Source organism: Sebastes fasciatus, chromosome 4, assembly GCF_043250625.1.
Source record: "Sebastes fasciatus isolate fSebFas1 chromosome 4, fSebFas1.pri, whole genome shotgun sequence".
NCBI classification, from domain to species: domain Eukaryota; kingdom Metazoa; phylum Chordata; class Actinopteri; order Perciformes; family Sebastidae; genus Sebastes; species Sebastes fasciatus.
This window is the reverse complement of record NC_133798.1, coordinates 35,210,137-35,233,412: the sequence shown is the minus strand read 5'-3', so window position 1 is coordinate 35,233,412 and position 23,276 is coordinate 35,210,137. Positions and strand designations below refer to the sequence as shown.

General features: G+C 38.3%; 1 protein-coding gene across 1 annotated transcript; it reads left to right on the top strand.

Moving 5' to 3' along the window:
* Positions 1-957: 957 nt before the first annotated feature.
* Positions 958-17,487, top strand: ireb2 (iron-responsive element binding protein 2). The gene is made up of 22 exons (XM_074633917.1): positions 958-1,093; positions 4,383-4,469; positions 5,411-5,576; positions 6,199-6,336; positions 6,467-6,694; positions 7,453-7,522; positions 8,098-8,281; positions 8,411-8,550; positions 10,014-10,185; positions 10,296-10,396; positions 10,747-10,863; positions 11,119-11,278; positions 11,971-12,106; positions 12,472-12,556; positions 12,947-13,103; positions 13,364-13,488; positions 13,599-13,703; positions 14,496-14,638; positions 15,119-15,266; positions 15,500-15,622; positions 16,156-16,341; positions 16,652-17,487. The coding sequence occupies exons 1-22, from the start codon at positions 1,069-1,071 to the stop codon at positions 16,760-16,762; spliced, it is 2,907 nt and encodes a 968-aa protein (XP_074490018.1). The 5' UTR covers positions 958-1,068; the 3' UTR covers positions 16,763-17,487.
* The last annotated feature ends 5,789 nt before the right edge of the window (positions 17,488-23,276 follow it).

Genomic DNA, 23,276 nt, shown 5'->3' with positions numbered 1-23,276 from the left:
ATCTTATCTTATCTTTTATTGATATATAGATAGAGACATTGATATTTAGATTAATTAGATGTAATACTTTCTGGTTTTATTTGTATGTTGTACGTAGTACTGTGCCGTTTCTAAAGAGAGAGAGAGAAAAACTCATACCTTTACATTTCTATATTATTATTACGTTATTATATATTGTTATTATTATTATTATTATTATTGATCCCCCCCCAAAAAAAGTTAACTCAAGGTCCCTAGCTTTTTCCTTGGCTTTCAACCTTATCTCAGTCTTCATTAGGTGATGGAGTGTACTGCTGCCCTCCAACATATCAGTAACTTATATAAAGGAACTTCATTGACCTGTATCATGTGAGGGTGAGGGAGCTATCCCCATGACAACAGGGCAAACTCCATCGGGTGGAGACTGTGATGTGGCTGAAAGCTCCATTAAAAGCAAAAAAAAAAGTGGACTTTGAGTACACATATCTTTTCACATACATACTATATATTACATACATACATACATACATACACATATATATATATATATATATATATATATATATAATGTGCCATTTAAACATGTTTTTATTATTATTATTTTGTTATTATTGCTGATGCATTAGCTTTATGTTTAGCTAGCTATGTGTTCAGAGTCAGCTTCATAATTTGCCATTTAAACATGTTTTTTTAATTATTATTATCTTATCTTATAATGTGCCGTTTAAACATGTTTTTTTAATTATTATTATCTTATCTTATAATGTGCCGTTTAAACATGTTTTTTTAATTATTATTATCTTATCTTATAATGTGCCGTTTAAACATGTTTTTTTAATTATTATCTTATCTTATAATGTGCCATTTAAACATGTTTTTTTAAATTATTATTTAGTCAGTAATTGGTGAATGGGGGCGTGTTCTGTAGCCCCCTGTGCTCTGATTGGTCGGCTCCATTGATAAATGGGCGTGTTCGGTAGATCCCGGTGCTCTGATTGGTCGGCTGTAGATCCCTGTGCTCTGATTGGTCGGCTCGGTGTTGCCAGAGCAGTCTGGTCTGAACTGATCGTGTTGATCTCAGCAGTCATCATGGCGCTCACTGACCCAGACTCAGGTAAAGAGACGTCTGATAACATTAACCTCAGCCAGCAGGCTGATAACCGACCAGACCTTCACCTTTAGAGTCGATTATATGAACTCATCCTTCCTCTGAAATAATGGTTGTCGTTTGCTTTCAGTTAATATTAAATACAGTTTACCCGACGTCAAACTGTTGGCTACATCAGAGCTAACCTGAGCTAGCTAGTGTTTGCTATGCGGCTAAAGCTAACAGCTAGATAGATGTGTGTTTACTCCGCTCATTAATGTCCCAGCTGTAGTCTACTCTATAGTAATGGTGTGCTAAGTGTCTTGCTCTTTCTTATCTGGTCATGACGTTCAGCTAGTAGCTCGATAAGTAGGCTGGTTAAGAGAGTGTGCTTCACGATAAGGAGCAGTGTTAGCTTAGCTTTAGCTAGTCTTCTATACCTGTTCAACAGGATCCATGCAGACATCATTCAATGCACAGTATTGTCATCATCACTTGTCATATTCGCATCACGTCAGCTTGCCATCCATGTGTGCTTTTTACAGTCATATTAATCGCAGACTTTAGTACAAACAAAGACAAGAATTGCTTTTTATTTCGACACATACTGGATCTGTTAAAATGTGGGATTAAAGGCCATCGTGACAATAACATTGTCTGATAAAGCGAGTGATGGTTTAGTAGCATTGAGTCAGTTCTGCAGCAGATCTGTGGTATTTGACCTTTAAGATGTCTAACAATAACAGGGGATTTTCAGCAAGAAGCATTTATTTACACAAGACCAAAACCAGTTCTTTTGCTTTGCTGCTAATACTTATGTACTTTTACTGAAGTATGATTTTTCATTCAGGACTTTTACTTGTAAAGGAGCATTTTTACAATGCTGTATTTTTTACTTTTACTTAAGGAAAGGATCTGAATACTTTTTTCCACCACTGGGTTGTAAGAAGTGCTCAGATCATTTACTAAAGTAGGATTACCTCAATATAATAATACTCCATTAGAATTAAAAGTCATGCAGTAAAAAATATTAAGTTGCCATCATCACTTTTGTCATATTCGCACCACGTCAGCTTGCCATGTGTGATTTTTACAGTCATATTAATCGCAGAGACTTTAGTACAAACAAAGACAAGAATTGCTTTTTATTTCGACACATTCAGGATCTGTTAAAATGTGGGATTAAAGGCCATCGTGACAATAACATTGTCTGATAAAGCGAGTGATGGTTTAGTAGCATTGAGTCAGTTCTGCAGCAGATCTGTGGTATTTGACCTTTAAGATGTCTAACAATAACAGGGGGTTTTCAGCAAGAAGCATTTATTTACATAAGACCAAAACCAGTTCTTTTACTTTAACTACATTTTGCTGCTAATACTTATGTACTTTCATTCAGGACTTTTACTTATAATGGAGCATTTTTACAATGCTGTATTGGTACTTTTACTTAAGTAAAGGATCTGAATACTTAGAAGTGCTCAGATCATTTACTAAAGTAGGATTACCTCAGTATAATAATGCTCCATTAGAATTAAAAGTCATGCATTTAAAAATAACTTCTGTCAGCAAAATATACTGTAGTTTAGTTCAAAATCATAATATGTATTAATCATTATTATGCAGCAGAAAGGTCCCTGTTAGTCATTATTATACTATTATTTTATTATTATTGCTGATGCATTAATATGTAAGCAGTATTTTAATTATTAAGCTGATTTCGAGAAACCTAATTTACTCTAGCTGCATAACAATAATAGGGGATTTTCAGCAGGAAGGATTTATCTCCACAAGATCTCACTAGTGTTTTGGTTCTGTTTCAAGTAACGTAGTATAGTATGGTACTGTATGTTTTACATTCTGCCTGCTTTGCATTAGGTTATGGCTTTTAGTTTTTGCATACAGTTATTTGAAACACTAGCTGACAAAAGCATCTCAGTGAGGCTGGAAAATTGATGTTGCTGTCGTATGTAAACATGGAAGATGCTTGTGAATTATCTGACAAAAAGAGGCCAAATTGTGCAGAAAAGGTTGAATGCGTGTGGATTGTTTTTGCCATGAATGTTCAAATAATTTTGCTATTAAATATGTTGCAGTGGAGTCAAGAGTACAAACACTCTTCTTAAATCAGTATTTTACTACGATAAAAGCTTTGTTTCAAAACTGGTATAAAGCTGCTTAGTTAAATTGAGCTAAATATAATTTTGTTTTTGCCTTCCTCTCCGGCAGCAGTGATAATACTCTCTAACTACTCTGCACCACTAGTGAATGTGTTTAGAGGAAATACTACAGATGAAGAAGATATGAAACACCCAGTGTGTCATTCACATCGGGTTATTATCAGATTTGTAAACCAGTTCTGTGACAGGTGTGCTCACATCTTTCACCTCTGCGTGTCCTCATGATGGATTGCAGAGTTGCATGATTGTTATTGAGGACATTCTTCCTCTTTGTATTTATTCATCAAACACATATTTAAGATTTGGGAAACCCTAAATACAGTGCAAGCTTTAAAAAGACAATATACAATCTTTTAACACAATATTTAATTCATATTTGGGGCAAGTCTAGTGTGTTCTGCGAGTTCAAGTGTTGCTTTCGAAGCTAGAAACCCGAGAACCAAAGTTACAGCATGTTGATGTCCTGTTGTGAGACCAGTGAGCAGTGCTGTGCCAAGATTCAAAAGATTACTCTGTCCCTATAATAGGGGCTCAGCATTTGCTTAGCTTAGTTTTCACCCCATGTTTTAAAGGAGAATATCATCAACATTAAACAGCTACAGCCTTTGTCTTTTGACCCAAATCTACCACCTTTTGAAGTGAAAGAAATGAGAACAGAAAGATCAATTTCATTTCTCTTTTTCTCTGCATTTACATTTTGCCTCCAAATACACTGTTGTTCATTGTTACATTATCCAAGAAGCTTATTTATAGTACAGTCTAATTCAAAGTTTGGCTATTCTTGAGACCAACTGCTCAGCTACTTATAACCATTAAGACAATATGGTAGTTAATAAATAAGCCAATTCTATGGATGCACTACTGAGTGCACAAACCACACAGAAAAACTGAGGCCTCCTGCCATTTTCATAGAGCTGTGTTAAGCCTTCTCCTTGCTTGCCTTGTTTTGAGAAGATCTCCACTAGGTAAACGTTGTTGGGTAGTTCACCATTTGTTTATACCACTTCATTTTAAAGTCTCACAGATTAAACCGGGCCAACCTGCAAGCAGACATGCTGAGACAAAAAAAAAAAACGGATTTGAGGATATCACATCTGGAAGTTTCCTGGACTCGTAACATGTTTGTTTTCCCTCTGCAGAGCACCCATATAGCCATCTAATCGACACCCTGAAAGATGGCAGGATCAAGTTCTTCAATCCACAGAAATTAAATGATCCAAGATATGGTGAGTTCAGGCCCTCTGACTAAAAGAAAGGCCATATATTTAAACACGTGTCCCTCTTTTGAGAACATTTCAAGTAGTAGTACGACATTGTACTCTAGAAGTTTATCAGCATATTGTGCTTTTACATATTACGGTTGTGTTTACCACAGGTGTGTCCCAGGATAGCAGTGTAAACATGTCTGCATACAAATGTGAACAGCAGTCTTAACATTTGTAAATATACCCGTGGATCAGGTTTCAACCAGTTACACTGCAAGAAAATCAGTGTGTCTAAACCAGAAAACCCAAATGTGCCTTAGAATATTAATTTTCTATCAAAATAACTACACTACTAAACAGTTTAACATTACAGTAGTTTAATGGTGTGCCCATATATTACAACAAGCATTTCTGTATCTGCTGCTCTTAAATTGAATTTAAATCAATTAAATACATTTAAAATCTAATACAATGCATGGCCTAAGTGCCCTCTTGAAATATTATAATGTTATGTCATGTGTAAATCTGTAAATAAGTAAAGTTAAAACAGGCAGAACTTGTCAAATATTGGTTTCTGTTCATGGCCTCAGCATCCACTTGAAATATTACGATGCAAATGTAAGATGTTAATCTGCCTAATATTAAGATGTAACAAACGGAACAGGCAGAAGTGGTAAAATCTTGGTTTCTGTGCCAAGAGGTTAAAACAGAGATAAAGTGTTTAAAGTAGGATGTGAAATGTACATTCAGTGTAATTTATTAAAAAATATTCCCAAGATATATTCTAGTTTTATTTAAAAAGAATTGAGAGTCTGCATTGGTTTGTCACTTCAAGTTCTCAGTGCACATCCAGTTGAAAATGATGTAACATGGACAGAGAATGGTTAATAAACAATCCGGTTTAATTACGTATTGTTTACTGTGGGAAATTAAATGGCACTTTTTTTTTGTTTGCTCTGTAGATAAGCTGCCTCTGTCCATCCGTGTCTTACTGGAGGCAGCGATCCGTAACTGTGATGGCTTTTACACAAAAGAAGACGACGTCGAGAAGCTTCTGGATTGGCAGCAGCAGCAGAATGAAGCCGAGGTGCCGTTCTCTCCGGCGCGAGTCCTTCTTCAGGACTTCACGTGAGTTTCACAAGGATTTGGGTAAAACAGGTGATCCACCAGGAGTTTGCCTATTAGATCTTTTGTCGTCATGATCTTTCTTTGCGTTCCTTTTAGGGCTGTCAATCGGTTAAAATATTTAATCGTGATTAATCGTAAATTAATCACACATTTTTTATCTGTTCTAAATGTACCTTAAAGGGAGATTTGTCAAGTATTTAATACTCTTATCAACATGTGAGTGGGCAAATATGCTGCTTTATGCAAATGTATGTATATATTTATTATTGGAATCAATTAACAACACAAAACAATGACAAATATTGTCCGGAAACCCTCTCAGGTACTGCATTTAGCATAAAAAATATGCTCAAATCGTAACATGGAAACTCGAGCCCAACTAGCTTTAAAACTGCGCCAACTACAACCTAAAAATCTCAAGTTGCGTTGCGTGTGTTAAAAAAATTAGTGGCGTTAAAACGAATTTGCGTTAACACGTCATTATCGCGTTAACTTCGACAGCCCTAGTTCCTTTACATACACACATTTTTCATATTATCATACTTTGAGTTATACAAGAAGAATATTCTCCCTGAAGGAAGGTTAAGTTGAATTATTGTCTTCTCCTGCTTTCCTTTGACAGTGGTATTCCTGCCATGGTGGACCTGGCAGCCATGAGGGACGCTGTGGCCAAACATGGCGGGGACCCCGGCCTGGTCAACCCTAAATGCCCCACAGACCTCATCGTAGATCACTCATTACAGATTGATTATAGCAAATGGTGTGTTTGCATTTATATTTTCCATTTTATATATTGACAATGAGCAACGTTACTTATTTTGGCTGTATTTATTTAAACACTGTTCTTCTTATTGAATTCTGTAATATAACATTTATTTTTTTCCCCACAGTGCCATACAGAATGCCCCAAACCCGGGTGGAGGGGACGGTCCAAACCAGAGCCAGGGTCCTTCCCGTTCCACATCCAGGCGAGGCTCACATTGTGGGAGCCAGCGGGGCTCCTGTAGTAAAGCTGCCTGCAGCGACCCTCCAGCCTCCCCGGGTCGAGCTCCGGCGTCTGTCCAGCAGATCGAGAACACGCCTCTCCTCTGCCCTTTCCACCTGCAGCCTGTGTCTGAGTGAGTTTGCTAGTAAAAAGTAATGTGTTTTTTGCTCTTTACTGCAACTGCTGCTTTGGTCATTTAAAAAACAGGGCTTAGACATGATGTTAATGAATTTATTCCACAACCACTACAACTAACAGAAAATCTGTCACAAGATCATTTGAATTCAGCTGTTTTCAGTGAGCTTGGCATCTGTTTAATGTAGAGGTGTTTCAACTTCTTCTGTTTATTCTGTTACCGTCTACGAGGGATACGGGATGGTTTTCCTCCAAAAGGGGGCGTGGTCATTCAATCCTACTCTTGGTGACGTATTGCCGGTCTGATGTATGACAATATTAGCCATGCTAATATTATCTTAGCATGAAGAAAATGGAACCATCAGGGGCTAATGTTGAAGTTACATTAGTTGGTACTTTGGCTCAATCGTCGGAAAATGGAAATAGCGTTCAGCTAAAGTTACATCCAGATTGTGATGGCTAGCGTTTGCTAAATCAAAACCACCTTACCAGGCTAATTAACAGCCCCAAGCTTGACATATTGTCATATAAACCAATTAAGGTTATGATAATGCTATTGTGCTACTTCTTACATCAAGGCATGCCCCCCTCCTGGGCGCAAAATTCAAATTGGAATTTTGCCAAAAGGTGACAAGTTTGCATGCCTGCTTTGTTTCAGCCCTTTTAAACAGGTCGAATGAGGTGACATATTATCCCTGATTGACACAGAGTTTCCCTTTTAGCATGTTTACCGTTGATTTGTCCTCTTTTCTGCAGAACTGAAACAGCTGTGAAGAATCAGGAAATGGAACTGATCAGAAACAAAGAGAGGCTTCAGTTCTTTAAGGTACAGCAAATATGTTTTTTATTACGTCGCATCAGACAATGATGTGAGAGGCATGTCTTAAAGGAAAAGTCTGACTTCTGGGAGATATGCTTGTTTTCTTTCTTGTCGAGAGTTAGATGAAAAGATCAATACGCTAAAATATAACGTCAACGCCAGCAGCAGGCTAACTTAGCTTAGCAAAAAGACTGGAAACGGAGGGAAACAGTTAGCCTGGCTTTATCCAAAGGTAACACTTCTTTAGCTCGCTAATTAATGCATTGTTTCTCCACAAATCAACATTTTACGGGGGTTGTGTGACGGAGTATTTCTCGTAACTTCCTGGAGCTTCTGCTTGGTTGCCTGGCAACTGGTCCTGACCAAGAAATAGTCCCAAGTAAAGTTAGCTGGCTGCGTTTTATAGCTTCATATTTACCATACAGACATGAGAGTGGTATCAATCTTCTGATCGAAACTCTTCTCAAGAAATGAAAACAAGTGTTTTTCCCAAAATGTCCAACTATTCCTTAATGTTGAGTGAGACACACAGTTAAATGATTTTCCACCTTTTGCTCTTTTCCTGTTCGTCAACCAAACAGTGGTGTTCAAAAGCGTTTAAGAATGTGAACGTGGTTCCTCCGGACGTCGGTGCAGTCCACCAGGTGAATCTGGAGTATCTGTCCAGAGTGGTCCAGGTCACCGACGGTTTCATCTACCCCGACAGTGTGGTGGGAACCGACTCACACACCACCATGATCAATGGCCTGGGCATCCTGGGCTGGGGTAAACCTTTATTTTATTTTTATTTATTTTTTTAACGTTCTCACCAGTTGTTTTATATATTTGTTGGAAACTTTGTCCACCGTTGCAAGTTGATCAAAACCTTTTCTTGTCCATGTTTCCCTCCACCAGGTGTCGGGGGAATCGAGTCAGAAGCCGTGATGCTGGGCCAGCCGGTGTCTCTGACTCTTCCTCAGGTGGTGGGCTGTAAGCTGGTGGGCTCCATCAACCCTCTGACCACCTCAATAGACATCGTCCTCGGCATCACAAAGGTAACACTGCTTTGCTCTCCTTCATGCTTTATGTAACGGATAATGTACAACGAGCCTGTTGAACGAGCCGACCAACCGTATGACAGTCGGATGAATTTCTGACATGTCAGAAATTTTGGTCGGCCGTCCACCAGCTCTTGCACAGTTGAAGCAGAGCCATGAGCCGATTCCCTCAGTCCCGCCTCATTTTTTTAGACGTTTCCGCAGACAGGATGGCACAGATGCAAACAGACTTTACCTGCCTCAGAGCTTTCAAACAAATCTTTATTGACAACTGTAAACAGCCAGAACGGCCCTCAGCGGCCGGCGGCCGACGGCCGTGTTTTTTTCCTCTATTTTATACGTACAGTGTGAGCACTCAGGTCGTGGCGATCGGACCATAAAGTGGGAGCACATAAATCGTGAGCTTTGGCTTTACATCACAAACGATCTACTCGTACAGTAGGAGTAGGAAGTACACAACAACATTTCTAAAATCATACAGTGTATGCCCAGCTTTAGTATAATATGATACTGTATGTTTTACATTCTGCCTGCTTTCCAGTAGGTTATGGCTTTTAGTTTTTGCATACAGTTATTTAAAACACTCGCTCACACAAAAGCATCTCAGTGAGGCAGGACAATTTGAGGTCAAGTTCTTGTTCATGAAGAAAGTAACAAAACGTGGGAGCTGCTTGTGAATTATCTGACCAAAAGAGGCCAAATTCTGCAGAAAGGGTTGAATGCGTGTGGATTGTTTTTGCCATGAATGTTCAAATAATTTTGCTATTAAATATGTTGCAGCATTGTTTGCTGTTCAAACTATTTTGCAGTGGAGTCAAGAGCACAAACACTGTCCTTGAATCAGTATTTGACTATGATAAAAGCTTTGTTTCAAAACTGGGATAAAGCTGCTTAGTTAAATTGCATAATTCAGTTTTTTTGGCTTCCTCTCTGGCAGCAGTGATAATACTCTTGCTGCACCATTAGTGAACGTGTTTAGAGGAAATACTGCAGATGAAGAAGATATGAATCCCCCAGTGTGTCACTGGTTTATTATCAGATTTGTAAACCAGTTCTGTGACATGTGTGCTCACATCTTCCACCTCTGCGTGTCCTCATGATGGATTGCAGGCTTGCATGATTGTTATTGGGGAGATTCTTCCTTTTTGTATTTATTCAGTAAAAACATATTTAGGATTTGGGAAACCAAAAAGTTATTAGGATTTTATTTATTCACGCATGTTCCAGTGAGGCACACAAAATGGTTCGTCCGTTAGTTTTGAATCATCAAAAAGAAACTTGCACAAATGTATCACCGCAAGAATCAAAACTGAAACTGTACCATCTATAAATGTGGTAAATCTACATTTTGCACAATCACTGTTGCAAGAAGGGATAGATGGGAATATTTACAGGAGAAACACTAAGTCTTGCCTCTCAGTGTGTACTGCACTAATGTATCTTGTGCATTGATTTTCCAGCACTTGCGGCAAGCTGGGATCGCTGGGAAGTTCGTAGAGTTTTTTGGACCTGGTGTCTCCCAGCTGTCAGCTCCTGACCGGACCACCATCGCCAACATGTGCCCAGAGTACAACGCTACTGTCAGCTTCTTCCCTGTCGACCAAGTCACACTCGAGCACTTTAAAAAGACAAGTGAGTCAGCAAAAAGCGATACTGCTTATTAACAGTTTACAATGCCAGATTCTGTCGTAGCATTTCTTCATGGGTTGTTATTAACTAACATGTCATAATTTTCCTTCCAGATTTTAGCCAGGAAAAACTTGAATTAATGGAGTCTTACATGAAGGCTGTAAAACTTTTCCGAAGCTACGAAGACTCCTCAGAAGACCCCCAGTACTCTGAGGTAATGTGTCAAACCTTCAGTGAGGGAGAAAGCTGCTGTAACTGACAATAGATAGATAGATAGATAGACCTGACCTTAAGATATTTGAATGAAAACTCTGAGATTAACAGTGAAAACTATCTTATTAGTTCAAACAGATGTGTGCATAATTTGTAGTTGAAAAAAGGTTTTATATCATATCGCAATAAACGATAAAAGTATCGTGATATCATATCGTGGGGCCTCTGGTGATTCCCACCCCTGTGCCTCATAGTAGACATATTTGCAAAACAAAATTGAGCCGAGGGTGCAGCAGTAGAGGAATTGATTTCCATAATGAAGTGAAATTAAAACCGTTCATCTCTGTGTAGGTGATTGAGATCAACCTGACTTCCTTCGTGCCCTGTGTGAGCGGACCGAAGAGGCCTCAGGACAGAGTGGCAGTCAGCAGCATGAAAGAAGACTTCCAGAGTTGTCTCGATGAGAAGGTAACAAACAAAAATACACAATAACACTTTCATATTAATGTTTACTTAAAGTATGTACTCTAGATGAGGGACCGGAGCTGTGTCTCAATTCAAATACTTCCATTAGTACACTTCCATGCTGTACACTGTGCACAGGGTTAGTGTTGTCTCAAATCACACAGCCGTAATGCACTCACCGTTGACATAGTTCACGGAGATGCTGGTGATGCATGGTTGACTACAACAAGTCATTTATTTTCCTTCTTTTGCCTGCAGGTTAGCTTCAAAGGCTTCCACATCGCTAAGGCGAAGCAGGAAACGCAGGTTCCTTTCCTGCACTGCGGTCGCGAGTACCAGCTGGCTCACGGCTCGGTGGTCATCGCCGCCGTCATCAGCTGCACCAACAACTGCAACCCGTCTGTCATGCTCACCGCAGGTAAAGGACCGAGTCAAAAGATGAAACCATCTTCAGATTTCCTCTGAAAATATTCCCTACATTCATCTGTATAACAGCTGGTTGTTAAATTCTACTGAACATGTAAGACTGAGAAGCTTGCATCTAGCAGGTGATTTATATTGTGGTTCTGAGGTGGACGGCATTTTCTGAGTATCTAGTCATCTAATCTTTTTGTATTGGCATGTCTGTTTTCACATTTTTTTAGTTTAGTAAATCATTCAAGCGTGAATCCAATTATGGCTGCACTATCACGCCCCGTATTTTCTTTTTTTGTCCGGAATTCACAGAATTAATATGCTGTTTTGCCACACTGAACTCACTAGGGCTGTCCTCGACCAAAGAAATTCTTAGTCGACTAACACTCATACGATTTTGTCGACTAATTGATTAGTTGATGTTATCGTCAGATCGGTGAAACTGAGTTTCTCCACAAAGAATCACACAAAAGCACCACTTTAAATCTTGTGTTTATCAGAGATGTGCTCATAATGTTCATGGAAATAATTAATTCAGCATAAAAAAACGACTAATCGGCCAAAGAATCTTAGTCGACTAAGACCAAAACAACCGATTAGTTGACTAGTCGACTAAGAGGGGGCAGCCATAGAACTCACCATTGTGGTTATTTTGTTGGCAAATCTACATCGCTGGTTGTTTTTTGTGATTGACAGGTCTACTGGCCAAAAAGGCTGTGGAGGCGGGGCTTGTTGTCAAGCCTTATATTCGGACCAGCCTGGCTCCTGGAAGTGGCATGGTCACTCACTACCTCAGTACCAGTGGAGTCCTGCCTTACTTTAACCAGCTGGGGTGAGCTTGTGTACACAGTGACATCACAAACACACACACACACACAGATACCCCTTTAACACAGAGGCAACGACCTGAGATAACCCCGTACATGCAGTTCAAGAGCAACCTGCACTTTACCAAAGATTACCATCGGTCTAACTAGCTCACTTCTGGTTTTGGACGAGCTTTGCCCGTTTGCTGTTTCGCTTCACTATGTTTGCATTTCTTTGGCACTTTGTCCGCCATTTTTGTAGCTTCCACTGCTAACTGAAACAGTAAAACACTAACTATTAACTATTCTGTGTTTTATAGTTTGTGTGTGAAAGTGTTGTCACACAAACACGAGATAATTCTGAATGATTTCATTCCTTCACACACCACAGGTTTGATGTGATTGGTTACGGCTGTGCCACCTGTGTGGGGAACACGGCTCCGTTACCAGAAGCTGTTGTGGATGCAATCAAACAGGTACGATTTTCAATCATTTGTTCATTCATTCAACCTTTAATTTAACTCGGAAACACGTTTAGGTAGAGACAGCACTTACAATATAGCCGAGTAGGAAAAAAAACATAGGCACCAAGAAACACAAATAAGAAAAACAATAAATAAAGCAATTATAATTTAAGGCAAATTAATCAACTAAAACAAGAGCAGCTGTAAGTTTGTTTATTTGTTTCACAAATATAAAAAGACAATAAAATACAATTCACATGAAAGGAATGTAAAATATGTGTGAGGGTGTGGTAGAACCTATAATGGCTTATATAATGCTGCTACCATAAGCTTTTCTATAGATCTTTTAAAAACAATGTGCATCTCACAACAATGAAATGTTGACGATCTGCTGTGTTTTAGGGGGACCTGGTGGCCTGCGGTGTTCTATCTGGCAACAGGCACTTTGAAGGCCGCCTGTGTGACTGCGTGCGTGCCAACTACCTGGCCTCCCCGCCCCTGGTCGTGGCTTATGCTCTTGCGGGCACTGTAGGAATCGACTTTGAGAAAGAGCCTCTGGGTAAGGAGGAAGGCACACGCCAGGAGCCCCGAGGCTCGTTAGGGGATTTTAGGACTTTGGCTGATTACAGTGAGGGAACATTTAGGGATTCAGAGTCTTGTGCAGACATGCATCAGCCAGAGAACCGGTGACAGAGGAGCAGTTTACGGTCTGATCCCCAGTGTTATCTGGTAGTGATTAGAACAGAGGTTAAACAACAACAGCAGCATTCATTTAAGGCTTTTAGACTTCTAATATTGAGCATCCTGTTGTTGGTGCAGGTGTGACTTCAGAGGGAAAGGAGGTGTACCTGTGTGATATCTGGCCGTCCAGGGAGGAGGTCCAACAGACCGAAGAGGACACGGTCATCTCCTCCATTTTTAAGGATCTCAGGGGAAGGATGGAGGTCAGGACACAATCTCTCTTTTTTTTTTTATGTCTGTCTGTTTCTATTAAATCTGGTGAATTAATGATTATATAAATGTTTTTTCTTCCCTCTGTGCTCTCTCTCTCCAGAAAGGGAACACGCTTTGGAACAACATTGAATGTCCAGATTCTGTGGTTTTCCCCTGGGATCACAAGTCCACATATATCCGTTCGCCGTCTTTCTTCAGCAAGTTGGTAAGTGTTCTGACCGCTATGGTAATCATTGAAGTCATATTGAACATGGGTGTAACGGTACACTAAATTCACAGTTCGGTATGTACCTCGGTTTCGGGGTCACGGTTTGGTATGTTTTCGGTTTAGCAGGGAAAACAAAAATAATAATAGCCTAAAAATGATTATTAAACTTTTTTTTTTTTTCAATTGTAAACATTCAACAGTGGTTCATTGGCCACTGTAACAGTTAAGGCACTGAAATATTGACAATAAAAAATGTCAATGTCAGACTGAGTAAAACGTGCACGTGAAGGCACATTGTAGCAGGGCTCACGCACTTTAACCTTAGCTTTAATTCTGCACTTACATTTGAGTGTGGTCGTATATACGCAGCGATAAACACTCTTCTAGCATTAGCTGTTACTTTTGCATGGTCTGAATCTGCAGTGGGAGGATGCCTGAACGTTGTGGAGAGAAGGACTCGCCGTCCAGTCTGTTTTTGTTTTGTTCCGCTAGTTGACATATTCGGGTGATGCCGTTGTAAACTGATTGTTTAACGCGTATCCACAGATATACCCGACTTCAGTTTAGCAGTGACGGAATACAGTTTCTGAAAGTTACTTAAAAAGTAGACGTAAACAGCTGTTTGGTCACAGGGTGTACCGAAAAGGATGTTGCATACCAAACCGAACGTCCTGTACCGAATCGTTCGGGACTCGTGCATGTACCGTTCCACCCCTAATATAAGTACAAAAATAAAAACTGCAGCATTTCAGAAGATAAGTGCCTCCTCTGCTTGTCTTTCTGTCTCAGAGTAAAGAGGTGCCAGCTCCTCAGTCGATAGAGAACGCTCATGTCTTACTGTTCCTCGGGAACAAAGTGACCACGGACCACATCTCACCGGCGGGCAGCATTGCCAGGGTCAGCGCCGCTGCCAAGTACCTGCTGAGCAAACGGTCAGTTTCCTATCAGACGTGGTGGTGAGAGTCACCATCAAGTCCAGACGATGCACATTATTTTCAGATTACTGCATGGCACGGACACGGTGTTCTCATCACAATCCTGATTTACGCAAGACTACTTATTTTGGCTGCTCCGAGGCTACAGCCTGTTCTACTAGCTGGAAAAGTAAAGTTCATTATTTATATCAAGGTTGGAGAAGAGAATGCCAGTCCAACATTTGCCTAGAAATATGAACAGTTGTTAATTTTGTCAATGAAAACTACACAATTATTCTTAGATCATTTTTTATGTGGCAAAAACAAGAAAACAAATAATCATTGACAAATAAATATTGAAGTATATAATGCATGTACAGTCTGTTGTATGAAAGGGTCAACAAAGGATTCCAGTTTTGTCACTGGACACTGCTGCTTTTTGTTTATCACTTCCCAAATGTAAATTTAATTACATCTCACTTTGAATATTTCCCTCAGCCTGACACCGCGGGAGTTTAACTCATATGGCGCTCGCCGAGGAAACGACGCAGTGATGACCAGAGGCACCTTCGCCAGCATCAAGCTCCAAAATCGATTCATCGGCAAACCGGGCCCTAAGACTTTGCACATTCCTTCAGGCCAGACAGTGAGTGTGAACTTTTTAAGACCAGTAACCCAGATGTGGATGTTTTTGTGGAGTTGTTTACGTATCGGCTAATACAAACACACGGATCCTGCACAAGCCGGCTGTTACAATGGTCAAGACTGGTGACCTTTGAGCTGTAGCATCGTGTGTGTTTAGCATTGGCACTGGTTTTGTTTTTACAATGCCAGACCTGCTGCTAATAATATGTCCTCCTTTTGTTTACCTTTGATCAGCTGGATGTCTTCGAGGCAGCTGATCGCTATCAGAGAGACGGCATTCCTCTCATCATCCTGGCAGGCAAAGACTACGGATCTGGAAACTCCAGGGACTGGGTAGCCAAAGGACCATACCTGCTGGTAAACTGCAAAACACACAAGACACTTTATACTGACCAGACAACATGATACAACAGCTCTCTGTCTCTGACTAGCTCTCTCTGACTCTTTTTCTCTGTCTCTTTATCTCTATCTGACCCTCTCTCTCTCTCTAACTTGCTCTGACTCTTTGTCTCTCTCTCTATCTCTCTCAAACTCTGACTCTTTCTCTCTCTGTGTCTCTCTGACTCAGACCCTCTCTATCTCACTCGCTCCCCCTCTGTCGCTGATTCACTCTGACTCCCTCTCTCTCAGTCTGTCTCTGACTGTCTCTAACTCTCTATCTCTCTGACTCAAGTAAATGCTGCCGATGTGTAAAGCCCTTAATATGGTACATTTACATTATAGTACATTATATTACATTCCACAACTAATATCACATTTCCAAGAACCTGACTTTCTAAACTATTCTTATAAAACCATAGACCGGACTTTTTTCCTAGAATGGAATATTAATTTGCTGGTCCATGCCTCACTTGTTTTTTGCCGCTCACCTGCTTCTCTGCGGTCATCAGGGGGTTCGTGCGGTCATCGCCGAGAGCTTTGAGAAGCTGCACAAGAACCAGCTGGTGGGAATGGGCATCATGCCGCTCCAGTTCCTGCCCGGCGAGAACGCAGACTCGCTGGAGCTCAGCGGGAAGGAGAAGTTCACCATCACCCAGCCGGACAGCCTGAGTCCGAGGCAGCAGCTCACTGTCAAGGTAGGAAACAGGCGGTCAGCCCTGAGCTCTGATAACTGTCACACGCAGATACTGATTTGATATTCTTTGTGGAGATGGCAAGAAGTATTACATTATTAGTACAGTACGTGGCAATTTTCAGAATAAAAAAAAAAGGTAAATACTGTCAACAGCAGATCATCTTAAGTTCTCAACAATGAATTCCAAAGATTATTTAACAAAATCAAAGCTACATTGTTTGATTTTTGGCCACTAAGGAGCAGACAAAATACAATTTTGATGACTTTGATGAACGGTTTAGTAAAGCAGTTGTTTCTGTGTTCTCTTGCAGACAAGCCAAGGAAAGTCCTTCTTCGTTACCGCACTGTTTGACACTGAGATGGACGGTATATTTTTCCGAAACGGAGGTCTCCTCAGATACGTTGCTCGGACTTTGCTCTGAAACAGCCTGCAGCCCGGTCCCCCAGCCCCACTGAATGTGCCCTGCAGTCCTCATTTCACCAGTTTGTCTTCAGCATGGATGAAACACAGCTCACTGGAGCAACATAAAGGCTGAGGATTTTTCCGTTTGAACTGGATGAACATCTCCAGACTTTGAGTCATGAGACGTCACTTTTTAGACCTGAGCTGCTACTTCATCATGTGGCTCACAAGACGGTCAAAAACAAAGCGCAAGAAGGCGTGGTGACATTCACTCAATAAGGAGATTATACTCTCGACGAACTTTGAACATTGTTTTTTTTTTTTCCGTCTTATTGTGTTTGAGACTGAGAGGACATTTCTTTCATCATGGAGTTGAGCCAGGAAGAAACAAATCCTATCTGCTTCTGTTGTCGTTTAACAAAGTAAATAAAACAATCCTGCCTAGAGAGGCTTACATGGTGCTAGGTACTACAGCATGAATACATTGTTTTTTAGGGTGCGGTATAGCCTGTTTTTTCCCCGACATCCAAGTAAAGTCTAATTTTACAGAAATTATGTCAGTTGCCCATATTTCATTTTGGGGCCAAATAATCTTATGTAAATTAAAGTTCTGTTAATATTTCTTTGAACAAATTCCCTTTTGCAGTTGCCTCCTGATACTCAATTTGTGTTATGTGGAAAATATGAAATCCCTCTTTTTCCTTTCTGCTGTATCACTAAACTACATAAAGTTACCTCCTACTACAACTGACAGTCCTCTGCATCACATTAAAGTCAATTATAAATGTTATTCAGACTTAATAATGGGTTAATATTAGTCCATAAAGCAGAAGATGCTTTTAACGGTTTGATTAATGTTGCGCCAAAAAAGACAACTTATTTAAAATACATTCAGTGTTTGTACCCAAAGTATAAATATCAAGACCCATCATTTCAAGTTTAAATTTTGAGTTAGCCTAACTGGTGCTGAGGGGAAAGTAGCTACATTGTTGTTGCTGGCTGTATTTACACGTGTCATTTGCATGTAGTTTTTTTTAAGGAATAATTGAAAACCGATTTTGCGAGATCACACGCCTGAATCACCTGAATAACTTTTACTTGTCGCTGCTGAAGTGTTGCTCAAGCACTCGTTGACGTAGTTATGTCGTTAAATAGCACTGGGAACTTAACTTTGCGCGGCAGCTGGATTCTCACGAGATCACGTGACTGACCCAGCCTGACTTACCCACGTGACTGACCCAGCGTCCTGGGAGGAGATACTGTCAGCTACGGGCGTGGCTTAGGTGTGTGTGAGACAACGTTCTAAAAAACACTGGCGGCTCCTGAAGAGGTTAGCGTAGACGCTGCAATAGCATCATTGAAAGAAGAGCAAAGAACGGCACTGAAGGCTTTTCTCGATGGAAAAGATGTTTTCACTCTTCTCCCGACTGGCTTCGGCAAGAGTTTGACAGATGGTTCATCCAATCACCTGGAAAGTATTTTTTTGAAAGTGCCTGCCCCTTTTTCAATCAGCTTCTCAGATGGTTCTGTGTAACAAACCATCTCCCATCTGGCAGGTCAGATTACTGGGAACTGGCTAACGGCAAGAAAAGCTTTTTTAGATGGAACTAGAATTGTAAGGAGAGAGAAGGGGACCGGAATTGGCGAAACAAAACATATGATTGGTTGATGCTTCACTGCGTCATTGGAGTAAAGCAAGAAAACAAATAACTACATTTCCCAAAATGATTATTTCTTTACGTAGTCTCACTTTAACACTTGGACCCATTTCGATACCCGGTCCCTGTCGTGATTTGGCGCCGTGTGAAGATAAAAGCTGTATGAAAGTGACAAGTGTAATTAGCGCTTCATATCTTTGGTGCTTCTAATGCCATCAGTTAATCACTTTCACCTATGTCATACTTAATACTAAATATTACATGCATGAGGAGATTATCAAATCAATTGTAGGGGAAAATGACTGAATCAATGCTCTATCAATGCAGTTTGAACTGAATTATAAGTCAATGGAGGAACACCAGCCCGGCCTATAATACAGGTATTCTTTAATTTATAATCCATCACAAATGACATGTATTGGGGGTACTGGAGTGGACTTAAATAATTATTTTTGTCAGCTCTGTAGGATTTAATTTTTGTGCATGTTCAAAACCATTTTGGCTCAGTCATAAAAAAAGAGTATTTTAGTAGATAATGGCACTTTCTGAAATCCTCCCTTCATGTATCACGTCACGTTGTTTAGAAAGTGGATTGGAGCCTTTATGCATTTATATTTTTTAGAGAGCGTGATATAATTACTGGCTGCTTAGGAGAAGTTATTTATTGATTACCTACACTATTCCGTTATATATGTTGAAACCATATACTGCCTACTTTGTTTTTGTCATTTTAAGAGTGAACAAAGACGGTGTTTTGCCAACTGCCAAAACAAGCTGAAACAAGTAGCAAGCTGTCCTGAGTCTCGTAGTTTCTACACTGCTTATTAATATTACAGGACATGTAGGTTTTTAGTTCCTCAGCCAGTCCATCTTCACTATTTGCCTTCCTAGTTTGAGGTTGTTTTGATTAGTCAGTGATATCTGAATGCAGCACAGTGTGAAAGCTTTAGCCGTAGTGTCATCATGTGTAGCAGTTAACTGGTACACTGCTGCTTCCCATTATCTCAGTTTATGGAAGCAAAGTATGTAAAAACGAGTGCATCACTGCACAAGTGAAAAGGTGTCTGTAACTCTGAATCATATTGTTAATAGTTTTTAATAAATGGTAAGGCAACGCTGGTACTGTGGCTGTCTGTGAGGTGTCAGGCTGCTCTGTTAAAGGATAACGTCATTGATTTTACACAGAAGGTTTACTATATAATATGAGGGCATTTAAAAAGCAGAAATGGTCTCACAAAATGTTGTTTTTAGGACTTGATTTAGACTAGGAACTAAAAATCTGAATATCTATGCATGCTTAAAATGGAATGACAAACCTTTCATCAAACTAATCAAAACTTCCATTATTTAGTGTAGCCCATTATCAAAATGTATTTATTTTTTTACATACAAAGCACCTAAAGGAACTGGCCTGCTCTCATTCCCGTTTATCAGACTACAGATTCCAATTCTGAGGGGGGAGTTGGTCGCGGACGCCGTAGCCGTCCCTCTAATGTCACAGCTTAAAGTCCTTATTATCAGACCAGTTGTACACCCGCTAACGTGCACCACAACCTGCTTCTCAAAAACACAAATCTACTTACTATGACTTTTTTATGGTATGCTACATTTTAATGACCTTTTTTTATAACATACTATATGACTTGTTTTTTGTGGCTTTTTTCAACACATACTGTGACTTTTCTTTTTCTTTCTATATATGACTTTTTTCTGACTTTTCCAACATACAATACTATGACATTTTAAGACATAATACACTGACTTTTTTCCCGACATGCAATGCTTGACTTTTATTTTTTATCTTGTAACTTTTTTTTTAACTTAACTATGACTTTTTTTTTTTTTTTTTTACTTTTTTCGACTTACTATCCTATGACTTTTTTTTGGTATACGATATGAATTTTTTTTTGACTTATTATACTATGACTTTTAATGACAAAATACTATGAATTTTAATGACATACTATACAATTACTTTTTTCATTAAATTTTTCAACATACTATACTATGACTTTTTTTCATGAAAATTTCGAGATACTATATTACTTTTTTTTCATTACATTTTTCGACATTCTATAATATGACTTAATTCCTGAAAATTTTGACATACTATACTATGACTTTTAATGACATACTATACAATTACTTTTTTCATAAAAATGTTCGACATACTATACTATGACTTTTTTTTTTTTATGACTTATTTTTACTTTATTTTGTAACTTAACTATGACTTTTTTTTTTTTACTTTTTTCGACTTACTATACTATGACTTTTTTTCGAACATACTATACTAAGTCATTTTTTCATGAAAATTTCGACATGCTATATTAAGTCTTTTCTTTCATGAAAATGTTGACATACTTTACTATGATTTTTTTTCATGAAAATTTCGACATACTATACTATGAATTTTAATGACATAAAATACTATGACTTTTAATGACATATTATACAATTACTTTTTTCATAAAATTTTTCGACATTCTATAATATGACTTAATTCATGAAAATTTCGATATACTATATTATGACTTTTTTCTACATGCAATGCTATGACTTTTATTTTTACTTTATTTTGTACATTTTTTTTTAACTTAACTATGACTTTTTTTTTTTTTTACTTTTTTCGACCTACTATACTATGACTTTTCTTTCAGCATACGATATGACTTTTTTTCGGACATACTATACTATGACTTTTTTTTTAATTATACTATGACATTTTTTGGACATATACTATGACTTTTAATGACATACTATACAATTACTTTTTTCATTACATTTTTCGACATACTATACTATGACTTTTTTTTAATGAACATTTCGACATACGACATGACTTTTTAATGACATACTATAACTTTTAATGACATGCTATACCAATACTTTTTTCATTAAATTTTTTGACATACCATGCTAATACTTTTTTTTCATGAAAAAACATGCTATTTTTCGACATATTATACTATGACTTTTAATGACATAAAATACTATGACTTAATGACATACTATACAATTACTTTTTTCATAAAAATGTTCGACATACTATACTATGACTTTTTAATGACATTTTTCGACATTCTAGTATGTTGAAAAAAGTCATAGTACAGTATGTCGAAAAAAAGTCATATAGTGTGTCGAAAAAATATATATCGTATGACTTTTTTTTCGACATACTTTACTGAGACGTTTTATGACTTCTTTTTTTTTTACATACTATGCTGTGATGTTTTTCAACATACTATGATATGACTTTTTCCACATACTATACTTTGACTTTTTTATACATACTATCTTTTTTCCTCTCTATTCCCGTCAGCTGTCATTTTAGGTGAATCTACAGCCCTCCTCTTCCCCGTTCACCTTCAACCTGTATACGTTTTGTCCAATTTGTTGCTGCATTAAAAAGGTTTAAGTTGTTGGTGTACGATTTATTATTTTAATAATAAATAACAATTCAGTAAATTTATATATCTATTTATTTGTTATATTTTGTTTTACAAAGTTAGGAAAGCCATGTTTAAGTCGAGCTAGATGTTGCCTTACTCAAAATAATAATTACTTCCACATAGTGAGGCATACAGCTTATAAATTAAACACTAGTATTGGATCAGCCGATACCAAAGCCCAGGTATCTTTATCGGTATTGACACTGAAAAAGTGTGATCGGTGTATAAGTGGATTTTTCTTACCATGTGTTGGATGTCCCTGGATCTTTCTCCCTGCTCCGGATTGTCTTTCACCGTAGCTGGTGAGTTAACTCTCGCCGACAACGCGAACCCCATCGTGCAGTGGCTTGGCACCAAATTGTTTGCTCACGATGCAGGACGCCATGTTTCCACTGCTACCTCCGCTGCTCATCACGTGACACCTGCACCAGGTGTGAGGGCGCACCTGAGTGACATCATGCAGGACGGCATGAATGACGCTCGGCTCCGACGTGCTGTTACTATAGTAACTGCAGAAAACAATGAAATCATTCACATACAGAAGAAGCATAGCGTATGTATGTATATATATATATAGAAATTATATATATATTTTCCCTTGTGTATATTCTTTTTATTTTTATTTTATTTATTTATTTGTATATGTATGTATTTCCTGTATCTATAATGGCTTATTTTATAATAATATGTTTTTTAAGTTTCTTTGTACAGAGAATGTTATTGAGGACGTTGGTAAATGTTTGTTCTGTTGTTTCAAAATGAACAAAAAAAACCAATAAATACAGTATTGGAAAAAAAGAAAAAGACAGAGCAGGGCCAAACATAAAATAGACAACAGAAATTAAACAAAACCAACATAAAATAATTAAAGATAAAAGATATTGCATACGTTCATTGTTTTCATAGCTTTTTTGTTTTGTGAGAAGTCTTTGACATATATTGACCAATTTCCTTCATAAATACAAAGAAATTAGGCTTTTTTGGGGGTAAATTTACACTTGTGAATGTGGAACTTTGCGAGATTAAAATTAGATTAATACGAAAAAATACATTACTGTCTTTGTCACTGTAAACATAGCAAACAAATATAATATTTCTATAGTACAGTGCATATCTGAGAAAATGTTGTCAAGTATAAAATTGTTATCATCTTTCCACAGCTCAGGACCAGAATAAATGAGGGCAAATTTCAGGATGAGATTTGCAGAAAGAACAATTTATACTATTACACACTTTTTTTTATGACAAATAACTTTTAATAACATACCATACTATGAGGTTTTTTTTTACGATTTGTTATATAACTATATTACTATGACCATGCCATTGTATATAACGTAATATTCTATAATATATATAATATACTAGTTTTTCATTACATTCAATACTATGACTGATATTTTTTTATGATGTATGCTATGAC

Coding starts and splice junctions, on each gene's coding strand:
- ireb2 (XM_074633917.1), top strand. CDS start 1,069: ATGGCGCTCACTGACCCAGACTCAG. Junction 10,186..10,295: donor CGAGCACTTTAAAAAGACAA/GTGAGTCAGCAA, acceptor TTTTCCTTCCAG/ATTTTAGCCAGGAAAAACTT. Junction 14,639..15,118: donor AAGTACCTGCTGAGCAAACG/GTCAGTTTCCTA, acceptor TATTTCCCTCAG/CCTGACACCGCGGGAGTTTA.